Source organism: Littorina saxatilis, linkage group LG1 (assembly GCF_037325665.1).
Source record: "Littorina saxatilis isolate snail1 linkage group LG1, US_GU_Lsax_2.0, whole genome shotgun sequence".
Taxonomy (NCBI): domain Eukaryota; kingdom Metazoa; phylum Mollusca; class Gastropoda; order Littorinimorpha; family Littorinidae; genus Littorina; species Littorina saxatilis.
In genome coordinates, this window is record NC_090245.1 from 11489971 (window position 1) to 11511235 (window position 21265).

At 41.1% G+C, this 21265-nt stretch overlaps 1 protein-coding gene and 1 long non-coding RNA gene across 3 annotated transcripts; one reads left to right on the forward strand and one right to left on the reverse strand.

Moving 5' to 3' along the window:
• Window positions 1–2432: 2432 nt before the first annotated feature.
• LOC138961649 (uncharacterized) lies at window positions 2433–8771 on the reverse strand. Its single transcript, XM_070333322.1, has 3 exons — window positions 7796–8771; window positions 6390–6628; window positions 2433–5712 (listed from the first exon to the last, which is right to left on the reverse strand). The coding sequence occupies exons 1-3, from the start codon at window positions 8369–8371 to the stop codon at window positions 5121–5123; spliced, it is 1407 nt and encodes a 468-aa protein (XP_070189423.1). The 5' UTR covers window positions 8372–8771; the 3' UTR covers window positions 2433–5120.
• Window positions 8772–11792: 3021 nt separating this feature from the next.
• LOC138961659 (uncharacterized) lies at window positions 11793–14976 on the forward strand. 2 transcript variants are annotated; one of them, XR_011454266.1, is made up of 4 exons: window positions 11793–12164; window positions 12632–12731; window positions 13853–13990; window positions 14747–14976. It is a non-coding gene; the product is annotated as an uncharacterized lncRNA (long non-coding RNA). The 2 variants fall into 2 exon arrangements; XR_011454267.1 differs by lacking the exon at window positions 13853–13990.
• The last annotated feature ends 6289 nt before the right edge of the window (window positions 14977–21265 follow it).

The following is a 21265-nucleotide window of genomic DNA, read 5'->3' on the forward strand; positions in this document are numbered from 1 at the left end:
CTGTAACGGTCAAGGCTACTGTCTACACAAACTCCGATGGGGGCCTTCTGTTTTAGCTCTGAGGTCAGGAGTGACCACGAGATTCAGATTATGTTTAAATTGCATTCCTCCTGCACGCTGAGTCATTTAATTTATTTCCGTTGTGATTTCGCAGTTAAAAACATTTTTTTTTCTCAGTATTTTTCTCTGGTACTTTTCTATTTGTTATTTGGTGTTTCGAATTACTCTACAAAAATGGGATTTTTTTTTCTCTAGTGATTTTGTGGAGTCATCTCACTTTACATCAGTTTTAAACTTTGATCCCGGATGTCGCAATGTGTGCGTGCGTGTGTGTGTGTGTGTGTGTGTGTGTCAGTGTGTCAGTGTGTGTGTCTCAGTGTGTGTGTGTCAGTGTGTGTGTGTGCATGTGTGTGTGTGTGTGTGTGTGTGCGTGTGAGTGTTTGCGTCAGTGTGTGTCTGCGTGCGTGCGTGTGTGCGTGTGTGTGTTTGTGTGTGCGTGCGTGTGTGTGTGTGTGTGTGCGTTTGTGCGTGCGTGCGTGCGTGTGTGTGTGTGTGTTGTTTTACGCAGTTGTTACCTAGCACTTCAATTCTACTCCGCTCTTTTCGGTGAGAGCACGCTCCCGTGCTCCACAGTTTACAAGTCACTACCGCGTTACAGGGAATGACATTACGCTGATGAAATCGGATATAAGCATCACATCCCATTCTGATCATCATCGGTCCATGCCGTATCGCCGGCATATCTCTCTGACCGGATGCATAATTACTGCGCGGAATCTATCAAAATAAGAATACAGAGTTATCTCCCATGTTTTTCGCTAATGTTTCTGAGAATAGACGAACTGAGACGAAAGTGATTGCAGATTGGCCGACTTCGACAGTGATCTCCGTTCTGTTCTTCACAGTTATGATAAAGACATCGTTCTAAGGTTAAAACAAGTCGAAATGTTGAGACTGCTGTGGGAAGGAGACCGTGATATTGTTGCATCACTCCCAACTGGTTACAGAAAAAAGTGTCGTCTGCTTCGTAGCCAAAGTTGATTATCACGTGACACTTTTGCCATATTTAGAGTTGTTTGCACAGTAAATACACCCGCGAAAGATAGCTCGCTTGAAACTGTCTTACATATCAATTCCTTTGTAATCTAAAAATTACACAACACCATGAAAAATCATTATCGACGATCGCGAATCTGCTTATATCAATAAAACACTTTACGAAAAGCTCTAAATATGTAATAAATCGATTTCCTCTCCGGAGAAGGAAAACTAAGGCATCCTGTCAGGAATAAATGAGACCCGAAGAGAAGTAACTCATTTTATTTTACTTGAGTTCAGGATGCATCACGTCCCTTATACACGTACCCGTACTGTACGCAACCACACACAGACACACAGACACACACGCACACACACACACACACACACACACACACACACACAAATGTACGCACACACAAATACACACACATACACACACACACACACACACACACACACACACACACACTCTCTCTCTCACTCTTACACACACACACATATGCAAACACACACACACACACACACACACACACACACACTCTCTCTCTCTCTCTCTCCTCTCTCTCTCTCTCTCTCATACACACACTCTCTTTTTCTCATCAAAAACCAGAAGAGAAATAACTATACATGTTACTTCTCAAAAAAAGAACACGGTTATCTCCCTTAGCCCAGCCCACGAACCACGGCCGGGAGTGGTGGAGACCTATATCAATGCAACGACGCTGTAATTCATCCCTCTATTTATAAAAACAATTGAAAAAAGAAGAATTTCCCACCACTGTAATTGTGTAACAAGAAAATGTACCATCAGGCCATGGCCATTAATTGTTTTGTTATGCCGCCGTCTCTATGTTGGACGCATTCAAGCAGGCGTGTGGAGACATCTAAGTGTAGGCTGCATGTTGTACAGGAAGGCAAAGCACACAGAATATCTCATTTCACAGTCATATTACCTGTCACTCAGGTAGATCCATGTCGTCCATCATGGTATTTAACGCTCAGAGGTGAAGACACCCCCCCACACACACACCCCCCCACACACACACACACACACGCACACACACTCACACACACACACAGACACACACAGACACACACACACATACACACAGACACACACACACACACACACACACACACACACACACAAATAAAACCCTCAGTGTTCACATTTACTGGCTTAGTGTTAATTTTCAGCGACATTTTGCTTTCATCGCTCAACAGGAAGGTATCGAGTCAGCGAAGAGAAAATTCAGATCCTTACAGACCGGTGGCAAGATGTAGAAAGTTGTTCTCCATGCAGTGAGTTCTCATAGATTAATACTAATGGAGATGGGTTCGTCACATGCACATTTAAGCGGTCTGAGTCACACTTGTCGTGCCGAACATCGTTACTCTTCAGCGCAACCCCCCGCCTCCACTTAACATCAGACGCCCTTGGACTGCGAAAGAGGACACAGTCATATTATAGACAGTGTCATCGTTGGTGGAGAAGGTTCATGAGTTGGAGAACTCGCTCGCCCAACTGCAGTCTCGACTCGCAGACACCAAGAACTCGCTCAAGGGCCTGACTCGCAACCAGCTGGATGTGGAGGACGACATCGAGACCAAGAACAACACCCTGTTCATCGATGAGGTGGAGTGCATGGGCTTGAGGAAGAGCATCAACATTCAGCAGTTCTGAGGTCCTTGTTTTCATTGACAAGAGAAATGTTATGGAACTTTGGGGTCTGATTAGGAGGATGGGTTGGGTGAGTAACACTTGCTCTGCTGCTGCTACCATGGTGTTTTGAGCAAGTTGAAGATTGAGAGTAAACGTTAGTCAAATGAAGAATTAAAAAAACAAGAAAGGCATGTTGTTGAACATTTAATTATTGACAAAACACAACGTTAGTTAGCGAAATGATAAAAAATGTAATGAATATAAACATAAATGTTTTGTTTGTAAAAAAATTGACGGGCGCTGTGGCGGGGTGGTAAGACGTCGGCCTCTTAATCGGAAAGTCGAGGGTTCGAATCTCGGCCGCGGCCGCCTGGTGGGTTAAGTGTGGAGATTTTTCCGATCTCCCAGGTCAACTTATGTGTAGACCTGCTAGTGGCTTATCCCCCTTCGTGTGTACACGCAAGCGCAAGACTAAGTGCGCACGGAAAAGATCCTGTAATCCATGTCAGAGTTCGGTGGGTTATAGGAACACGAAAATACCCAGCATGCTTCCTCCGAAAGCAGCGTATGGCTGCCTAAATGGCGGGGTAAAAACGGTCATACACGTAAAATTCCGTGGGAGTTTCAGCCCACGAACACAGAAGAAGAAGAAGAAGCTTGTAAATAAAAAAAATACTGAAGGAAAATAGAAAAATGAACGATAAAGAACTAATAAGTTCAGAGAATACTTGCTGCCTGCTGTGGCCTGTACTGATAGTGTATTTTTTTTCACATTTTGAAAATAAAGCAAAACTACAAGAGCATAAAAACAAGTCGCGTAAGGCGAAATTACTACATTTAGTCAAGCTGTGGAACTCACAGAATGAAACTGAACGTACTGCATTTTTTCACAATGACCGTAGTCCGCCGCTTGTGCATAACGGAGTGAAACTGACGAGCCTGTTCAGCGGGGTGTTTCGCTGTGCAGCTGTACAGCACGCTTTTCTGTACCTCTCTTCGTTTTAACTTTGTGAGCGTGTTTTTAATCCAAACATATCATATCTATATGTTTTTGGAATCAGGAACCGACAAGGAATAAGATGAAATAGTTTTTAAATCGATTTCGAAAATTTAATTTTGATCATAATTTTTATATTTTTAATTTTCAGAGGTTGTTTTTTATCCAAATATAACATATTTATATGTTTTTGGAATCAGAAAATGACGAAAAATAAGATGAAATTGTTTTTGGATTGTTTAATTAAAAAATAATTTTAATTACAAGTTTTCGATTTTTAATGACCAAACTCACTCATTAGTTTTTAAGCCAACAAGCTGAAATGCAATACCAAACCCCGGCCTTCGTCGAAGATTGCTTGGCCAAAATTTCAATCAATTTGATTGAAAAATGAGGGTGTGACAGTGCCGCCTCAACTTTTACAAAAAGCCGGATATGACGTCATCAAAGGTATTTATCGAACAAATGAAAAAACCGTCTGGGGATATCATACCCAGGAACTCTCATGTCAAATTTCATAAAGATCGGTCCAGTAGTTTAGTCTGAATCGCTCTACACACACACGCGCACAGACACACACACACACACACACACACACACACACACACACACACACACACACACACACACACACACACACACACACACACACACACACACACACACACACACACACACACACACATACATCACGACCCTCGTCTCGATTCCCCCTCTATGTTAAAACATTTAGTCAAAACTTGACTAAATGTAAAAACAGTGTCATCGTTGCATGTTTCCGAGTTGGTAGGTGCATTGTTATCATCCGAATTAGTTATCACCTTCCATCCAACTTAATCGCCTCCTTCCCCTCAACACAGTTTTCCAGCACAGACTTACGCCTGTTGGGTCAGGGGTCTCCCAAAACCGCGTTCCTCAAGACACGCTGGAGTGATTTTGGCCGTCTCTTCATAAGAATGGGACTTGGACTTGGATCAGAATTCGCAGCTAAATCATTTCCTTCCCGTGTACAGAGACGCGCTGTTGCTGTGTTGGCCGTCTCTACATCCTCTCCTATTTAATGAACGGGAGTTGGACTTGGATTAGAGTTCACAGCTCTAAATCACCTCCTTTCCGTTCATATAGTTCTCCTACATGAATTGATGCCTTAGGCGGGGGTCTCCAGAAATCGCGTTCCTGAAAACTTGCGCTATGGTGGTTTTGGCCATCTCTACGCCCTCCCCTGTGGGCTTGAATCATAGTTGACAGCTAAATCACCTCCTTCCCGTTCACAGAGTTGCCCAGCATGGACTGATGCTTAGGTCGGGGGTCTCAAGAAACCGCGTCGCTGTTGGTGTGTTGACCGTCTGTACATCCCCCCCCCCCCCACCACCACCCTGTTTAATGAACCGGTAAGCGGGCTTGAATCGGAGTTCCCAGCTAAATCACCTCCTTTCCGTTCACAGAGTTGCCCAGCATGGACTGATGCCTGGGTCGGGGGTCTCCGTAAAGCGCGTTCCTGAAGACTTGCGCTATGGTGGTGTTGGCCGTCTGGATCTCCTCCTCGGCCTTGGGCACGGGGTTGCCGTTGGTCCAGACGTGCACGGCGTAGTTCTGGCTCCAGTCGTAGTCCCAGCGCTTGAACAGCTTGTCGGCCTCGAACCAGTTGGGCCGGTACAGCCTGTCGCTCTCCACGTGCAGGCGGCCCGGGTTCTTGTGCCACATGTCTCTGGGCACGTGCAGCGAGTTGGTGTAGAACTGCGTGTTATTGTAGGTGTTGTAGCGGTCGTACCACTCGCGGACGAAGGGCGAGTTGCGCTTGGCGGCGATGAAGGCGTTGCCCATGCCCGTTCCGTTCTCGATGAGGCCCATGGTGATGTCGTGGTCCAGCAGCGGGTCCAGGGGCCGGGTCACCACCATGTCCGCGTCCAGGTAGATGCCGCCGTTCAGCAGCAGGGCCTGAAGGCGTACCAGGTCCGACAGATGGTGCTTGAACTTCACCGGCTGCCCGCCGATCTCTGTGGGTCGGGACCTGCGTGAAGATATGAAAATTAGAATAAAAAACAAGAATTGAAGGTCATTGGAACGTTGAATTATTGACAAAACAAACACGTTAAATTTACTGTTCTTCGTCCCATTAGTCCTTTAAGTAGACAGTAGACTTATGGTACAAATAATTAACTTATCTCAAAATCGTCGATGAATCTCGCATGCAAAATGCCGGCGAGATGTAAATTAGTCAGTTCACGCTCGCCTTCGTTCTCAGTGCTTGTCCTCTGGTACGGATCTGGTTACTTGCAATATTCTTAAAAACTCTTACGTCCAAATGTACTTCCATCAACCTATTTTTTTCATTTCTGAGCATCAAGAACACGTTTGAGCTCTTATTGTTTGCTTGTTATTGTTTCATGAGTCTCAATTTGAATAACATTTTGTTGAAACCAAGAACAAAGTGGGTTATTCGATGTACTTTATTTCAGACGCATAGTCTGCTTAACGATTCGACTGACAACATTGTTTTAAGAAAGTTAGAAGTTTAAGTGACATCTTGTCATTAAAAATGCAGATATAAATGTTAACAAAATTAACACATTTAATTACGGATGGAGTACATAGCAAGTCAAAAAGACAGATAAAATAAAACAAAAGATCCAAGAGGAACATTCTTCCAAACAAAAAAATGCAGAAAAAGTACAACTGAAAACTGACCTGTACAGAAAACGAATCCCTTTACAGTCTCGCATGACGCGTTTCCACCAGTAGCCCATAGGATGTGCGTCACCGATGACGTAGAGAGCTGTGGGGGACACGTGACGCTTAGCCGCCATGATGCTGACGTAATGCCAGAACCGGAAGGTGTAGTCCCCGAAAATGACGAAGTAGACAATTTTGGGAACTTTGTGGTCGTCTGTCTTCCTGATGCAGTCTCCGTCGTCTTTCAGACCAATCTAATCACATTAAATGAATTTTAAATATAAGAAAAGTCGCGTGAAGCAATATAAATCGATTTTAATGACAACTTTAATGAGAAAACTCATTAATTGATTTTTAAGCCTCCAAGCTGAAATGCAATACCGAAGTCCGGGCTTTGTCGAAGATTACTTGACCAAAATTTCAACCAATTTGGTTGAAAAATGAGGGCGTGACAGTGCCGCCTCAACTTTTCACAAAAAGACGGATATGACGTCATCAAAGACATTTATTTAAAAAAGAAAAGAAAAATACGTCTGAGGATATTATACTCAGAAACTCTCATGTAAAGTTTCATGAAGATCGGTCCAGTAGTTTTCTCGGAATCACTTTATACATACACACACACACACACACACACACACACACACACACACACACACACACACACACACACACACACACACACACACACACACACACACACTAAAACCCTCGTCTCGATTCCCCGTCTCTATGTTAACTTGACTAAATGTAAAAAGAGAGAAAATGAAATAAAGGGAAGCACAGTACATGAATGAGTCAAATAGTGTGCTTGCAGGTTTGGGGGTATGCTGAAGAAGAAAATTCCAATCATGATCCGTGTGGGTTTGTTTGTTTGTTTGCTTGCTTAACGCCCAGCCGACCACGAAGGGCCATATCAGGGCGGTGCTGCTTTGACACACACAAGACAGAAGTCACACACAAGACAGAAGTCGCAGCACAGGCTTCATGTCTCACCCAGTCACATTATTCTGACACCGGACCAACCAGTCCTAGCACTAACCCCATAATGCCAGGCGCCAGGCGGAGCAGCCACTAGATTGCCAATTTTAAAGTCGACCCGGCCGGGGTTCGAACCCACGACCTCCCGATCACGGGGCGGACGCCTTACCACTTGGCCACCGTGTCGGTAATCCGTGTTGGTTAGTTAGTTGGTTAGTTAGTTAGTTTGTTAGTTAGTTAGTTAGTTATTAAGTTCGTTAGTTAGTTAGTCAGTCATTCAGTCAGTCAGGTAATCAGTCCGTCCGTAAGTAAGTCAGTCAGTCAGTCAGTCAGTCAGTTAGTCAGTCAGTCAGTCAGTCAGCCAGTTAGTTACTAAGTTACTTAGTTAAAAATAAGTCTGTTTAAATCAAAATGATAACCCTGAAAAATAAGACAATCACCTGAGCAAAGAAGAGACTACACACGACGTCCCGGTCCGCCGCCTTGGGCCCACAGATGAGCGAAGAATCGTACACCATCTTGGCCGTGGGGTCGGGCCCGCCCATGAAATCCATCACCGAGCAGTTGGGCGCGTTGAACCACAGCACCTCGTCTCCATGGCTACGACCTTCTCCGTCCTTGACCTTGGCACCGTCAAGGTCATCTGGTCGAGCGACGCCTCGAGGGAAGAGGAGCTTGTCGCGGAGGTTGTGGTGCGGGTCCTTGGGGACGACCAGCAGGGAGGAGAGGAAGGGCTGTAGCTGCGTCAGGAGCGCGATCAGCGCGAGCAGGTAGAGGAAGGACGAGGTCACGGAGCCGCACAGACGCCGCTGAAGACACGCCAACCTCAGCTTCATTGTGAAGGGCGGTAGTTGGGGTGGTGTTGTTGTTGTTGTTGTTGTTGTTGTTGTGGTGGTGCTGGTGCTGGTGCTGGTAGGGTATGGTATTTGATGAAGATGACGCTGCGATGCTGTTAAGTCTATCGTGTGTGGTTCGTTGCTGTTGCTCTTCTGGTTGTTTTCGTCCCATCGAAGCATTCAAGGCAAGGCAAGGAAGGTGACGCAGATCAAAGCTTTGTCATTGTCCAGACGTGAACAGTACACGCCGATAGTCATTTACCGACACAGGCCAGATTTTCATCGCGGCCAGTCAACCGTATCGGTGTAGTCAGTCAAAGCAGCTGTCGCGGATGGGCGGCTGTCTGTTTGCCCTCGGGTCGATTTTTTACCAGCCGCAGCTACCGGACACTGACCAACGTGTCGAAACTATCGTAATGTTCTCCCCGTCTTGCTTTCTCGCCAGCTGCAATGAAATCGATGTGTTATGTTCCACGCTCGGTTTTCATTTTATCGTTTATGGCCCATTTCATGCAAATACTAATCCAACTGCAAAGACGATCGATAAATCAAGTTAGAATTGAAACAAACAAAACAAGAACAAAAGACAGTACACACAACAACAACAAAAAATGAAAATCACAACTTTTCACCTTAAAAACTACCTTAAAGACAACAACGGCAAAATATAGGTGTCCAGATAGGAAAAAAATTAACATCAAAATGATAACATGCTTTTAAATGTGATTTTTAGTTGATGTTCTAATGGCTGCTATGACATGATTCAAACCTACAACTTGTTTATTAGCAAGCGTAGGCTAGTTATTTTGTATGCTTTGCATTGATGTGACGGGCACGCCTTGGCCTTGAGACAAATGCAGGCATAAACTGACTTTCTGATGATTCATGCATACATACAGACTTCTATCTATGTCTCTGTTACAAGATACCCATTTCGAAAGCAAAGTTGAGAAACAGATTAGAGCGGAGTGGGGATTTGAGTGTTGTTTCGCCTCACACATGTCACAGTCAAGGGGAGTAGCAATTCTTTTTAATAATAATTTTGATTTTGAAGTAAAACAGACAGTAAAAGATAAGCAAGGGAATTATATCATTTTGACAATTAAGACTATGAACCAAGAAATCACGCTGGTCAATATATATGGGCCAAATAACGATAATCCACAGTTTTATATGACTCTTCAAGAAAAAATAAGACAATTGCAAAATCCGAAAATCATCATAGGAGGAGACTGGAATCTCGTTTTAAATCCTTCACTAGACTACTACAATTACAAACATAACAACAATGTGAACGCTCAGAAACAAGTTATTGACATGATAGATCAGTTGGAACTGGTTGACATGTGGAGAGAAGTTAATCCAGAGACTCTGAGATATTCTTGGAGAAGGTAGACTCCTCCACAACAAGCTAGGCTCGACTTTTTCTTGATTTCAGAAAACTTGATAACTTTTGTGAATGACTTGGACATATTACTTAGTTACAGAAGTGACCACTCTCCTGTTACAATGAAACTTGAGTTTTCACATGAAAAAAAGAGTAGTAGCTTTTGGAAATTCAACTCCTCGCTTTTGAAAGAATTGGAATACGTTGAAGAAGTAAACACAGTAATAAAGAGGGTAAAAGAACAATACTCAGCACTAGTCTATGAAAGAGACAAAGTGGAAGGCATTCCAATATAACAACTACACATGAAAATATCTGACCAATTGTTTCTGGACACTTTCATCATGGAAATAAGGAAAAAACAATGGAATACAGTTCAAAAAAGAAAAAAAAAGACAATATGAAGGAAAAGCAATTAGAGAAAGAACTATTTACCTTACATTAGAAAACAATTATTACAGAAGAGGAAAAGCAAGAAATGCAAGAAATTACAGAAAAACTTACCAATTTGAGAAAAGAAAAAATGAACGGTGTATTAATTCGAAGTAAAGCAAGATGGGCAGCTGAAGGTGAAAAGGTATCAAAATCCTTTTGTAATTTAGAAAAGCGTCATTTTGTAAGCAAACAAATGTTTAAACTTGTATTAAATAGCGGGGAAACCTTGACAGAAACAAAAGATATGTTACAAGAAACTAAAGAATATTATCAAAATCTCTATTCAGAAATAGAAGTTGAGGATGTTGATCTGGATACATATGTTCATTCTTTACCTAAACTATCAAAGGAAGATGCAAATCTACTGGAGGGCATTATCACATTAGAAGAAGCAACTGAATCACTCAGAAGAATGAAAAATGGTAAAAGCCCAGGAACTGATGGTATGACAGTAGATTTCTTCAAAGTTTTCTGGAGACAACTTGGTGGCTTTGTAATACGCTCACTAAATGAAGGTTTTTTGGAGAAAGAAATGTCTATAACTCAAAAAGAAGGTATAATCACTTGTTTACCTAAAGGTGATAAACCAAGAGAATATCTAAAAAAAACTGGCGTCCTATCTCACTTCTGAATGTGATATATAAAATTGGGTCTTCATACATTGCAAATAGAATCAAGACTGTACTCCCAAACCTTATAAGTGAAGATCAAACTGGTTTTGTGCATGGGAGATACATAGGAGATAACTTAAGGTTATTGTATGATGCTATAGACTATTTACAAGATCAGAACCTCTCAGGATTACTGGTTTCAATAGATTTTGAAAAAGCGTTCGACTCAATCAATTGGAAATATATGAATAATGTCTTAAAAAACTTCGGGTTTGGAGAAGGAATTTGCCAATGGATATCAGCTTTTTATAAAAATATAAAGTCATCGGTTGTAGTGAACGGTAAAATATCCACAAGCTTTCCAATTAAACGGGGCTGTCGTCAAGGAGATCCAATCTCACCCTATTTATTTATTCTGTGTACAGAATTGTTAGCATGTAGAATTAGGGAAAACAATCAGATAAAGGGAATAGAAATAACAGAGAATACGGAGTGTAAAATTAGTCAATTTGCGGATGACACATATTTTTTACTTGACGGAGAAAAAGTATCTTTTGAAACACTGTTTCAAGAGTTAGAATTATTCAAGAATTTGTCAGGGTTAAAACTTAATTATGATAAAACATGCAATGTTTGGCTTGGGAGAAAAAAAAATAGTGAAGTAGTGTTTCTCACACACCTGAACATGTGTTGGAATCCTAACAAATTTAAAATACTGGGGCTCTGGTTTAACAATGATTTGTCAAATATGGCAGAGATGAACATTAATGATAAGTTCAATGAAGCAAAAAAGTTATTTAACGTATGGTCAAAACGGTCAACAACACCGGTAGGAAGAGTAGCAGTCCTGAAATCACTTGTATTGTCCAAACTTGTTTATTTGTGGATCATGCTTCCAAACCCACCAGATGCACACATAAGACAACTACAACAAATGTGCTTTGAATTTGTATGGGATAATAAAAGAGACAAAATAAAAAGAACAATGGCTATCCACAAGATAGAAGAAGGAGGTCTAAATATTCCATTCATTAAAGCTTATATCTTTTCTTTGAAACTTAACTGGATGAAGAAAGTTCTGAACACCACATATAATCCCAAATGGAAAGCAATACTATTAAGCAGATGTCCAAAATTAACAGAAGCATCAAAGTTTGGAGGCAAACTATTTAAAGTGTGTCTAAACCCTGCAAGTACAGGTTTGAGTGTGTGTAGAGGGGTTCCAGTTACGACATTTTTCTGCACTTTAACCGCTCTGCGCTCAGCCGTTCGCCAACTGGCATGCGTACTAAATTTGCTCATCCGGACTTTGCCGAGAAAACCCGAGAACTCCCGACGCGCCAGCCAAGTGCCTGTGACGTAGACATGGGAAGAGAGCACAATGGACGACAGTCAGTCGTGGCGCACAAAACGTGGTGAACCACAATCGTGTTGTACCATATATGTTTGAACCTCGGGCACGAGAAAATGAAAGGAACGTGGAGGAAAATCATCTTTCTGACAACAGCAGCATGATTAATCGCCTTGGGAACACAGACTGGTGAGTAACGAAGTCACGTTTTATTTTGGGTACAAGCAACCGAGAAAAGGACATTCTGACAGGATGTGTCAAGCTTGGAGTCTAGATCTAGATCTGAACTGTGACATGAGTACCGTTTGTGTGGGTGTTTGTGCACTAGGCTATGCTAACTTGGTTTTTCAGTCTGTCTCCAGAGCTAGTGTCTATTTTGGACATGACCTGGTAAGTGGTTATATGCAAGAAATTCACTAGGCCTCCAGAATGAACATTTTATAGAAGCAAACTCACGAAGATCGACACGCACGAGCTTTTGACGAAGGCGAATCTGGCAGTCCCTAGTGTTTACATTTTGAGTTGGCAAGTTACATTTTTAGAACTAATGTTATTATTTCTTTCTGATGAAATCTAAGAATACTTCCAACGTGTGTGCATTCGCAACACTCGGCGGAAGGATAGAAACGAGTGAAGATTGTTTGTGATACTTTCAGGTCTGAATGTGCCAACTGTGTGGAGATGGAGAAAGTGGAGGAATGCAACTGCTGCACAGAGTCTACTAAAATTATGAAGAAGCTGAACTGTCCCAGGCAGGTATGTATTACTTTTAACTTGGCATTAGTTAAATTACTTTTTTGTTCAATGAAAAGAGCAAAGGAAAAGTGTGACTATTTTGCAACATAGATGCAGAGGTTATTCATTACTATAAATAGTCTGTAAAGCCTTAACTTCATAATGTCTGTTAGAAGTTTAGTTCTTACACTGCTCCCATGGGGTCGCCTTCACGCGGCGGGAGTGTTTCCACTAAGCTTCCCCACCCCTTTACTTCTCTTCTTTTGTCTTATTTCTGCCTTACCAGTCCTTTCACCTATATTTCCTTCCAAGAAAACTCTCCCTACTATTCCCTGCAGTTTTCCGATTCCTTTCTTGTTGTCTTATTTCTACCTGACTGGATCCATCACCTTTATTTCACTTACCAAAAGTCTTCTTTTCCACATCCTTATTTCTCTGCCCCCCCGCATGTCGTAAGAGGCGACTAACGGATTCTGTTTCTCCTTTTATCTTTCTTGTATGGCCTAAAAAAAAAATAGGTGTGGTTACGGTAACCCGACCTACCCTATTTTTAGGGGCCGATCCTATAACTTTTTATTACTTTTGCCAAAAAAAACAACAAAAAAAACCAAACAAACGAGTGCAAAAAACGCAATGAAAGCGAAAGCGCCCGTGTCGCACACTTATTTCTCTGTCAAGTAGGTTTAATTTGTACACATTAGAAAAAAAAGTTTAAAAAAAAAAAAAGTGATTGCCTACCTTCCTACCCTATTTTTTTTGGCTATGTTACCGTAACCACACCTATTTTTTTTTTGGCCTATAGAATATAGTCAATGTTTGTAAAGATTTTAGTCAAGCAGTACGTAAGAAATGTTAAGTCCTTTGTACTGGAAACTTGCATTCTCCCAGTAAGGTCATATATTGTACTACGTTGCAAGCCCCTGGAACAATTTTTTGATTCGTGCTTTTGTGAACAAGAAACAATTAACAAGTGGCTCTATCCCATCTCCCCCCTTTCCCCTATCCCATCTCCCCCCTTTCCCCGTCGCGATATAACCTTGAATGGTTGAAAACGACGTTAAACACCAAATAAAGAAAGACAGAAGTTCTTACACTAATTTCATAGTTAACCATAAGTTATAACAATACTGTTATGTTTGCAGACCTCCCGAAAAAATTGGCATTACATGCATCACGCAGCTCCCATAATTTGAAAGCGTCTGCCTAAACACGGATATGCTGGAGACGGCATATTACCAGTACCGGGAGGAGCATGGGTTTTTACAGACTACTCTTAAGGAGTAAGTGACACACCTATCTTTCTTTACCAAGCATGTGCTTGTCACATCATCGTGATGTGTTGGCAGATACTTCTAGGTCTGTTCCACATGACAAATGTACCCCGTACACCCATCCATTCACACACCTGAAGAAGAAGGTGACAGAAGATTTTTTTTAATTTGCAATCCTTGTTTTTCATGTCTTAAAAACTTTTTCTTCTCACAAAGTTGAAAGTTGGTCCATTAAAAAACCCCATTAAATTAAAAGATAAGACATACAAGTGCACACATAGTATTTCCTCTTCTTGTCGATCACGCGTCTATATTGTGATGTGTTTGACATGGTATGATGCATATAATATATTATATACAAACCAGTAAATATTATTTTGTTATCCTCGGATCTCTCCACACTGAAGTCCAGAAGTGAATAATAGATTCATAGTTTATACACTTTGTGTGAAACAAGATCAACATAATGCTGGAAAGAAACACATTTTGGAAAGTACATTTTAAACATAAATAACTAGGTAAAATGAAAGATTTACATGGATCTTGTCATACTGTCACACACACACACACACACACACACACACACACACACACACACACACACACACACACACACACACACAGCCAGCCAGCCATGAAACAAGCCATTCTATCAATTCACGAAAAATAAGTGTTCTTCCCCCAACTTTCCACACCTTTTGTAGGAACACCCTGCCGGACTATGCAACACACACTTATGTCACAGATTTTGTGATTATTTTTCAGGAAGTACCGCTACATAGGATTCTGACAGCTTGTGAGGTGGTGCCATGGTGTTCTAGGGAGGAAAATCAGGATACCTTTACCTTCATGTGGAGTACGGGCCATCAGATATGCATTTCCGTCTGATGTACTACAGAGGTTTTGAGTGGTCTGAGCTTGAATGAAAATGGTAACATGAAAATGTATTTATAATCTAATGCATCACTTATGAAATAAAAGAGTAAAATCTGTAATTCCTTGCAAGTGCATTTTGTTCAGTATTGTCGTTGGTGTCAACATCAGCGGGGAAAAGTGGGATCAGTTTGGTTATCTTGTACTGTATGGTGCTGCAGCTTCTTGTGGTGGTGATATGCAGCGGCCCAAAAGTCAGGTTTGTCACAAAATTCCTCTGGGAAGGAAGCTTCAAAGGCACCTGGATCCTTTGTCAGCTTCTCAAACAGACGTTGAAGCAATCTTGACACGTGACCTGTAAATGTAACAGTGGATAGCTCAGGATGAGATAGTCGTGAAAAGGCATTATTAGCACGGAACCAAGTACAGCTTTTATGCTTGCAAAAATGCATTTTAGGAAGAATGCTGCAGTTCTAGCGAATACCCAACTGAACAAAATTAAATGTAATATTTCTCTCTCTGTCTTTTCCCTCTTCAGTTGTGTGTGTGAGTGTGTGTTTGGGTAAATTGCCAGAATTCTGGAGTATAAGAAAAGAAGAGGATTTTCATTTGTGTGTGTGTCTGCTAAAAACCAGCAGTCAGTAATTACCCTGCATGTAACTTACCATAAGCTCGTGGCCCTTTGCACTTCCTCACACTGTACTCTCCTTTCTTTCCTTTTGGGAATGTGATGGACAACGTCGGATTTCCTTCCTCATCAAGCGCATCACCCCTGTCCCCATTTTCATTGTAATGCAGAGTGGCAAGGAACAGCCTGAAAACGGGATACAAATTTAAATGCACTGAATGACTCTCACTCTCAGTCATAATTCCACGCTTTACTAAATATTAGACAGATACCTCATTCAAAATCACTGCACCCCCCCCCCCCCCCCCTCCATGTGTATTTATTGTATAAATCTCATTAATAGATCTTATCCAAAAAAAAGCATAACTGAATGTGTAAATTGTAATATTGTTTGTTCATCTATTAGTTGCCTCCCTTCAAATTTATTTTTGAACAATTCCGAGAATACAATTTTAACTATAACTCAATGTCATACATAAAACAAGGAAGATAAATTGTGTAGAGATCTCAATTCCTTATTTTCAAATTTTTTTTAAAAGGATATCACTATGCAATGTCATTAACAATTGCATCAAAATTATCTCCCTTGATCTCTCTTGCACAAGACATTTGTTTCAACTACATGTACATGTATTTGTTTGTTAGATTTGGGAGATTTTACAGGAATGAATCTAACAATCAATGACCTAGATATTTCTACATTGTAAAAAAAAATCTGCTGGAGGTATGATGTGTGTTTATGTGTGTTTTGAGTGTGATTGTGTGTGTGTGTGTATATATATGTGAATGTGACTGTTTGCGTGTGAATGTGTGTGTGTCTGTGTGTGTGTCCGTCCGTCTATGTGTCAATCTGGATCAAAGTCAAGTGTATGTGCATGTCTATGCGTATGTGTGGTGTATGTGTCTGTCCGTCTGTCTCTGTGATTCTGGATCAAAGAAAGTGTATATGCATGTCTATGGGTGTGTGTGTGTGTGTGTGTGTGTGTGTGTGTGTCTTTCTGTGTGTATCTCTTCGTTATTATTTTATTGGCAAGACAGAGAGAGAAATCAGACTTTTTGAGAGTCTCAGTCTCCCTCCTACACATATTCACACGGACACACATACCTTACATAAACGATGGAGATGCAACGCACTACGTCTGCCGTTAAATTTAATCATGCACCGCCAACAGAAACATAACGATCACTTGCCTTCATCACTTTTCTTTTCCGTCGACTTTGAGTCTTTCTCCGGTTCGACACTTCTTCGTCAGCCGTCTCAACTGTCTTTTATGCAGCATTCAAATTCTTCTTCACATTGATAAACGTTAGTGGGATCCCTGACGGGACAGAATCCTCCAACAACCTCGGACGATAACCGAGTTCGGATTCGAACAAGGGAGCTGTAAACTGTTCTGCAAATGCATCATGATCATCTGCAAAATGGTGTCCACTCGATGGTCTTTTGGTTGTGAATAAACCGTTTCCACAAAGTCAATCCAAGCTTTCCTTCTGTGAAAGACTTGAGGGAACCCGTGAGTAAGCTTACTTATTCCCGGCATGTTTGCATGGATAGTATTGCAACCGTAAACGACGCAGAAACGATCTACTCATGCTGACTCGTGTTTGCAGAAAGTTAGATCTAGATCCATGGAGAGGGCGCTGCTTCCGCTCCCACTCCCATTCCCATCTCTACGTCATCTGCCGACGTTTCTATTTTTAGCATCATCGTCTTGTTTCAGCTGAAGGCTGGCAGGTGCGAGCTTTTACGGACTTTTCCCACTCGCTGCGTCTGCTCCTCGCATCTTCGGGCCTTTGAAGGGGTGGGGATGGAATGCATCTGGGTGTATGTTTGCGTTGGTAATAAGGGTTTTGGGTTGAAAAATGGGGTTTAGATACACTTTAACGACTGTAGAGTAAATCTGTTTTGGAAAAATGTATTTGAAGCCTGTGGGGAAATCCACTTCAAAATAGAGATCAATACATCCGAAGAACTGTTGACAGAACCACTTTTCCTCAATACCAAATTCAAGATTAATAATAAAGTGTTTAATTTTGTAAATTGGACTGAAAATGGTATACAATATGTCAAAGATTTATTAAAAGAGAATGGAGAGTTTCTAAGTTTTAACGAATTTAAACAAAAAATACAAGTTGAGACATCCTTTCTGGTGTATTATGGTTGTATCAGCACGATCAAAAGTTATATGCGCAAAAATAAAATTGTTATTGAATCAACAAAATCAATTAACAATAACACGGCATTTTCTCTTTTTTATCTGGTGGAAAAGGAGCAAAAATATTTTATGATCATCTTATTAGAAAGGCTGTTTAAAGTGTCCCTAAGGCATGTAAAAGTTGGGAAAACCTCCTTGGCACTGAAATTAACTGGGATAAAATTTTCCATAAAACAAAGAAAATACAAGATGTGAAATACCAATGGTTCCAAATTAAAATAAATAATAGGGTTCTCGTGAATAATTCAATATTGAAGGACATGGGTGTTGTCACAAGTAATGTGTGCAATTTTTGTGAACTGGAAAAAGATACAGTCTACCACTACTTGTGGCAATGTGAACATGTCCAGGTTTTTTGGTCTGAGTTTGAAAAATGTCTGAAAGAAAAATGTTTTAACTGTGACAGACTCAGACTAACACCAACACTGATATTATTGAACCATGAAAACCACATTAAAACAGACGCTGGTTTTGACTATATTTTATTAACAGCAAAGTTCTTTGTATACAAATGTAGAATGAACAAAATTCGTCCTCGACCTCGCATGCAAATGTTTTTAAGAGAACTATGTAACTTATATCAAATTGATAAATATGCTCACAATATCCTCATGAAGCAAATTCAGTTTATTAAAAAATGGAACCCGTACCAACAGCTAATAACAGTTTGATGACGACTGGTGATGTTGTGGTTTGCTATTATAATAGCCGTTAATGCATTTCTGATTTCGGGATACGTATACTTTGAACATATAACAATACCAACTGCCATGTAGCTTGTCATATGTATTTAACTCTGTTACTGCTGCAATTTACTATCAGTATAAGTATCAATGCTTTTATCATTGTAAATCTGTGTTTGCCTGAATAAAAAACTGTTGAAGAAAATTTTTTTTAAAAAAATAAATAAATAAAGAACAACGTGAGCTCTCACTCACCTTCCAAAACTCCGTCATCTTCCCGTGTGGATTACAGGTGAAAACAACAGGAGTGAGGTTAAAGCAAAACTGGTAGCAAGTCTCTACCCCCCCTCCCCCCCTCCTCCCCCTCCTCCCCCTCCCGAACCTCTCCCTTCTTTTCCCTTTAACCGCCACATCCACATCATCATCATAATCAAGATAGTGATTGTGAAAGTCACCCCACAGTGCTCGCGGGGAAGATCCTCCCACATTAGATCAGAATTGAAACATACTTTTCGTTATATCGTTACTGCCCAGAACACATCGCGGGGAAGACCGCTTCTTTGCTACTTGGTTCTCATTTGTGTTCTAGCTGTTTTTGTACTTCCCCCTACCTTTTTATTACACAGGCACATACACACAAGCGCGCTCGCGCGCACGCACACACACACACACACACACAAGCGCGCGCGCGCGTGCGTGCACACACACACATACACACACACACACACTCTTACACACACACGCACTCATACACACACACACACACACACACACACACACACACACACACACACACACACACACACTATTACAGCTACCGCCACCCCCCCCCCCCCACCACCCCTACCCCCCACCCCCGGCCCCCTTCCCCCACAAACACAATATACAACTAATACGTGTAATTCGGTCTGACAAAGATTGTCATTCGAACAAACAAACCAAAACAGCTAGCCCCGTCCGTTCTTTAGCTCACTGAACCACAATGCTGTATATTGCTATTTCATATGTTACGTGGATTTCCATTGGTCAATTGGGCAAAACTGAGCTCAGTGCAAAAGTGATATCGACGACATTTCCGTCGATATCAGTTTTGATATCGACGACCTCTTTATTCCTTCCCCACTTCAAAAACAAAAACACCTACATTTAAGAACAAACAAATATATATGAAAATGTAGTGATCCCAGAATTTAGTTGAGCAAGTGACTAAAGACTTTTTGAAAGAAAAGACATTTTGAAATACTGAAAAGTACAAGAAAAGAGTGAACAAAAAGAAATAATAATCAGAGGGAGGGATATGGAACAGCCAAAACTGAGACAAATACTTCTGTAATTTCTTTACAGTAAATACAAAATGTCCAGAGAATTAGCAATATATCTAACATTGACTGACTGTGTGATGATATCTTCTGCTATTGGTCTGTTTCGACAGTGATATCAAAATCTCGACCTCCGGTCTCGATTTTGATATCACTGTCTCAACAGACCATAGCAGAAGATATCATCACACAGTCCGTCAATATTGGGTAATATTGCTATTTCATATGTTACGTGGATTTCCATTGGTCAATTGGGCAAAACTGAGCTCAGTGCAAAAGTGATATCGACGACATTTCCGTCGATATCAGTTTTGATATTGACGACCTCTTTATTGCTTCCCCACTTCAAAAACAAAAACACCTACATTTAAAAACAAACAAATATATATGAAAATGTAATTATCCCAGAATTTAGTTGAGCAAGTGACTAAAGACTTTTTGAAAGAAAAAACATTTTGAAATACTGAAAAGTACAAGAAAAGAGTGAACAAAAAGAAATAATAACCAGAGGGAGGGATATGGAACAGCCAAAACTGAGACAAATACTTTTGTAATTTCTTTACAGTTAATACAAAATGTCCAGAGAATTAGCAATATATCTAACATTGACTGACTGTGTGACGATATCTTCTGCTATTGGTCTGTTTCGACAGTGATATCAAAATCTCGACCTCCGGTCTCGATTTTGATATCACTGTCTCAACAGACCATAGCAGAAGATATCATCACACAGTCAGTCAATATTGGGTAATGTACGTCTCACAAACTCCGTGCTGGGCACAATATCACACGGTTCGATCAGGCAGGATAACTGTCCATCTCTTTGACCATCAGTGACCTGAGGGGAGGGGCAAAGGGGGACGGAAGGGGAGGGGAGTGGCCACTTGAAACGTGGACACTTTGAGGAGGTGTGACAGCGCCCAAGAAAATCCGGTTTGATGGATTTTTTTGCAACGGATGCTGAACAACGTCAACAACACAGATAAGGTCAATTAAAAATACCACCAGATTAATTATTTCTGCCTTAGTTGGAAAAGTTCCCCCCTTCCGAAGTTATCCAGATTTGTGAAAACAGTTCAACCAGTCCGACACATTAGGCTTGCGAAGACACCACAATTATCCGAAATATTCCAAAGAATCTACTCAAAAAGTTATTTTTTGTCGGAACAAACACTAAGCATGTATTAAATAATAGTGTTTGCGCGGAAACTAAAAACCTAAAAATGTAGACATAAATTAATTTGCATGCACCTGCCGGCTGCTTTCAGCGCGACACCTAATCGTGTGTTGTGCGACTTAAACCGGGTTTTCATGTGCACTGTCCGAAATTATGTACATGACTTGATTTCCGTCTGACAGATTTTGCCTTTTGATTAAACCCGACGTATGTTGTGTTGGTAATGGGCAGAATATACTTGCGTAGTTTCAGCGGCACAGACGACGCACGGCCTATTATTTATGCCGCGATAGGGATTATGACGAGTACTAGGCCTGTTTTCCTTTCATGCAACGTGTAACGGGCTGGGACAAGCTACAGTGCATTGTCGGTCCTGCTGAAGTTACAT

Excerpts from the sequence above, each read along its gene's own strand:
- LOC138961649 (XM_070333322.1), bottom strand. The coding sequence starts at position 8,371 with ATGCTTCGATGGGACGAAAACAACCAGAAGAGCAACAGCAACGAACCA. Across the intron at positions 6,629-7,795 it reads GTAGTCTCTTCTTTGCTCAG|ATTGGTCTGAAAGACGACGG; the intron begins GTGATTGTCTTA and ends TAATGTGATTAG. Across the intron at positions 5,713-6,389 it reads GGGATTCGTTTTCTGTACAG|GTCCCGACCCACAGAGATCG; the intron begins GTCAGTTTTCAG and ends ATCTTCACGCAG.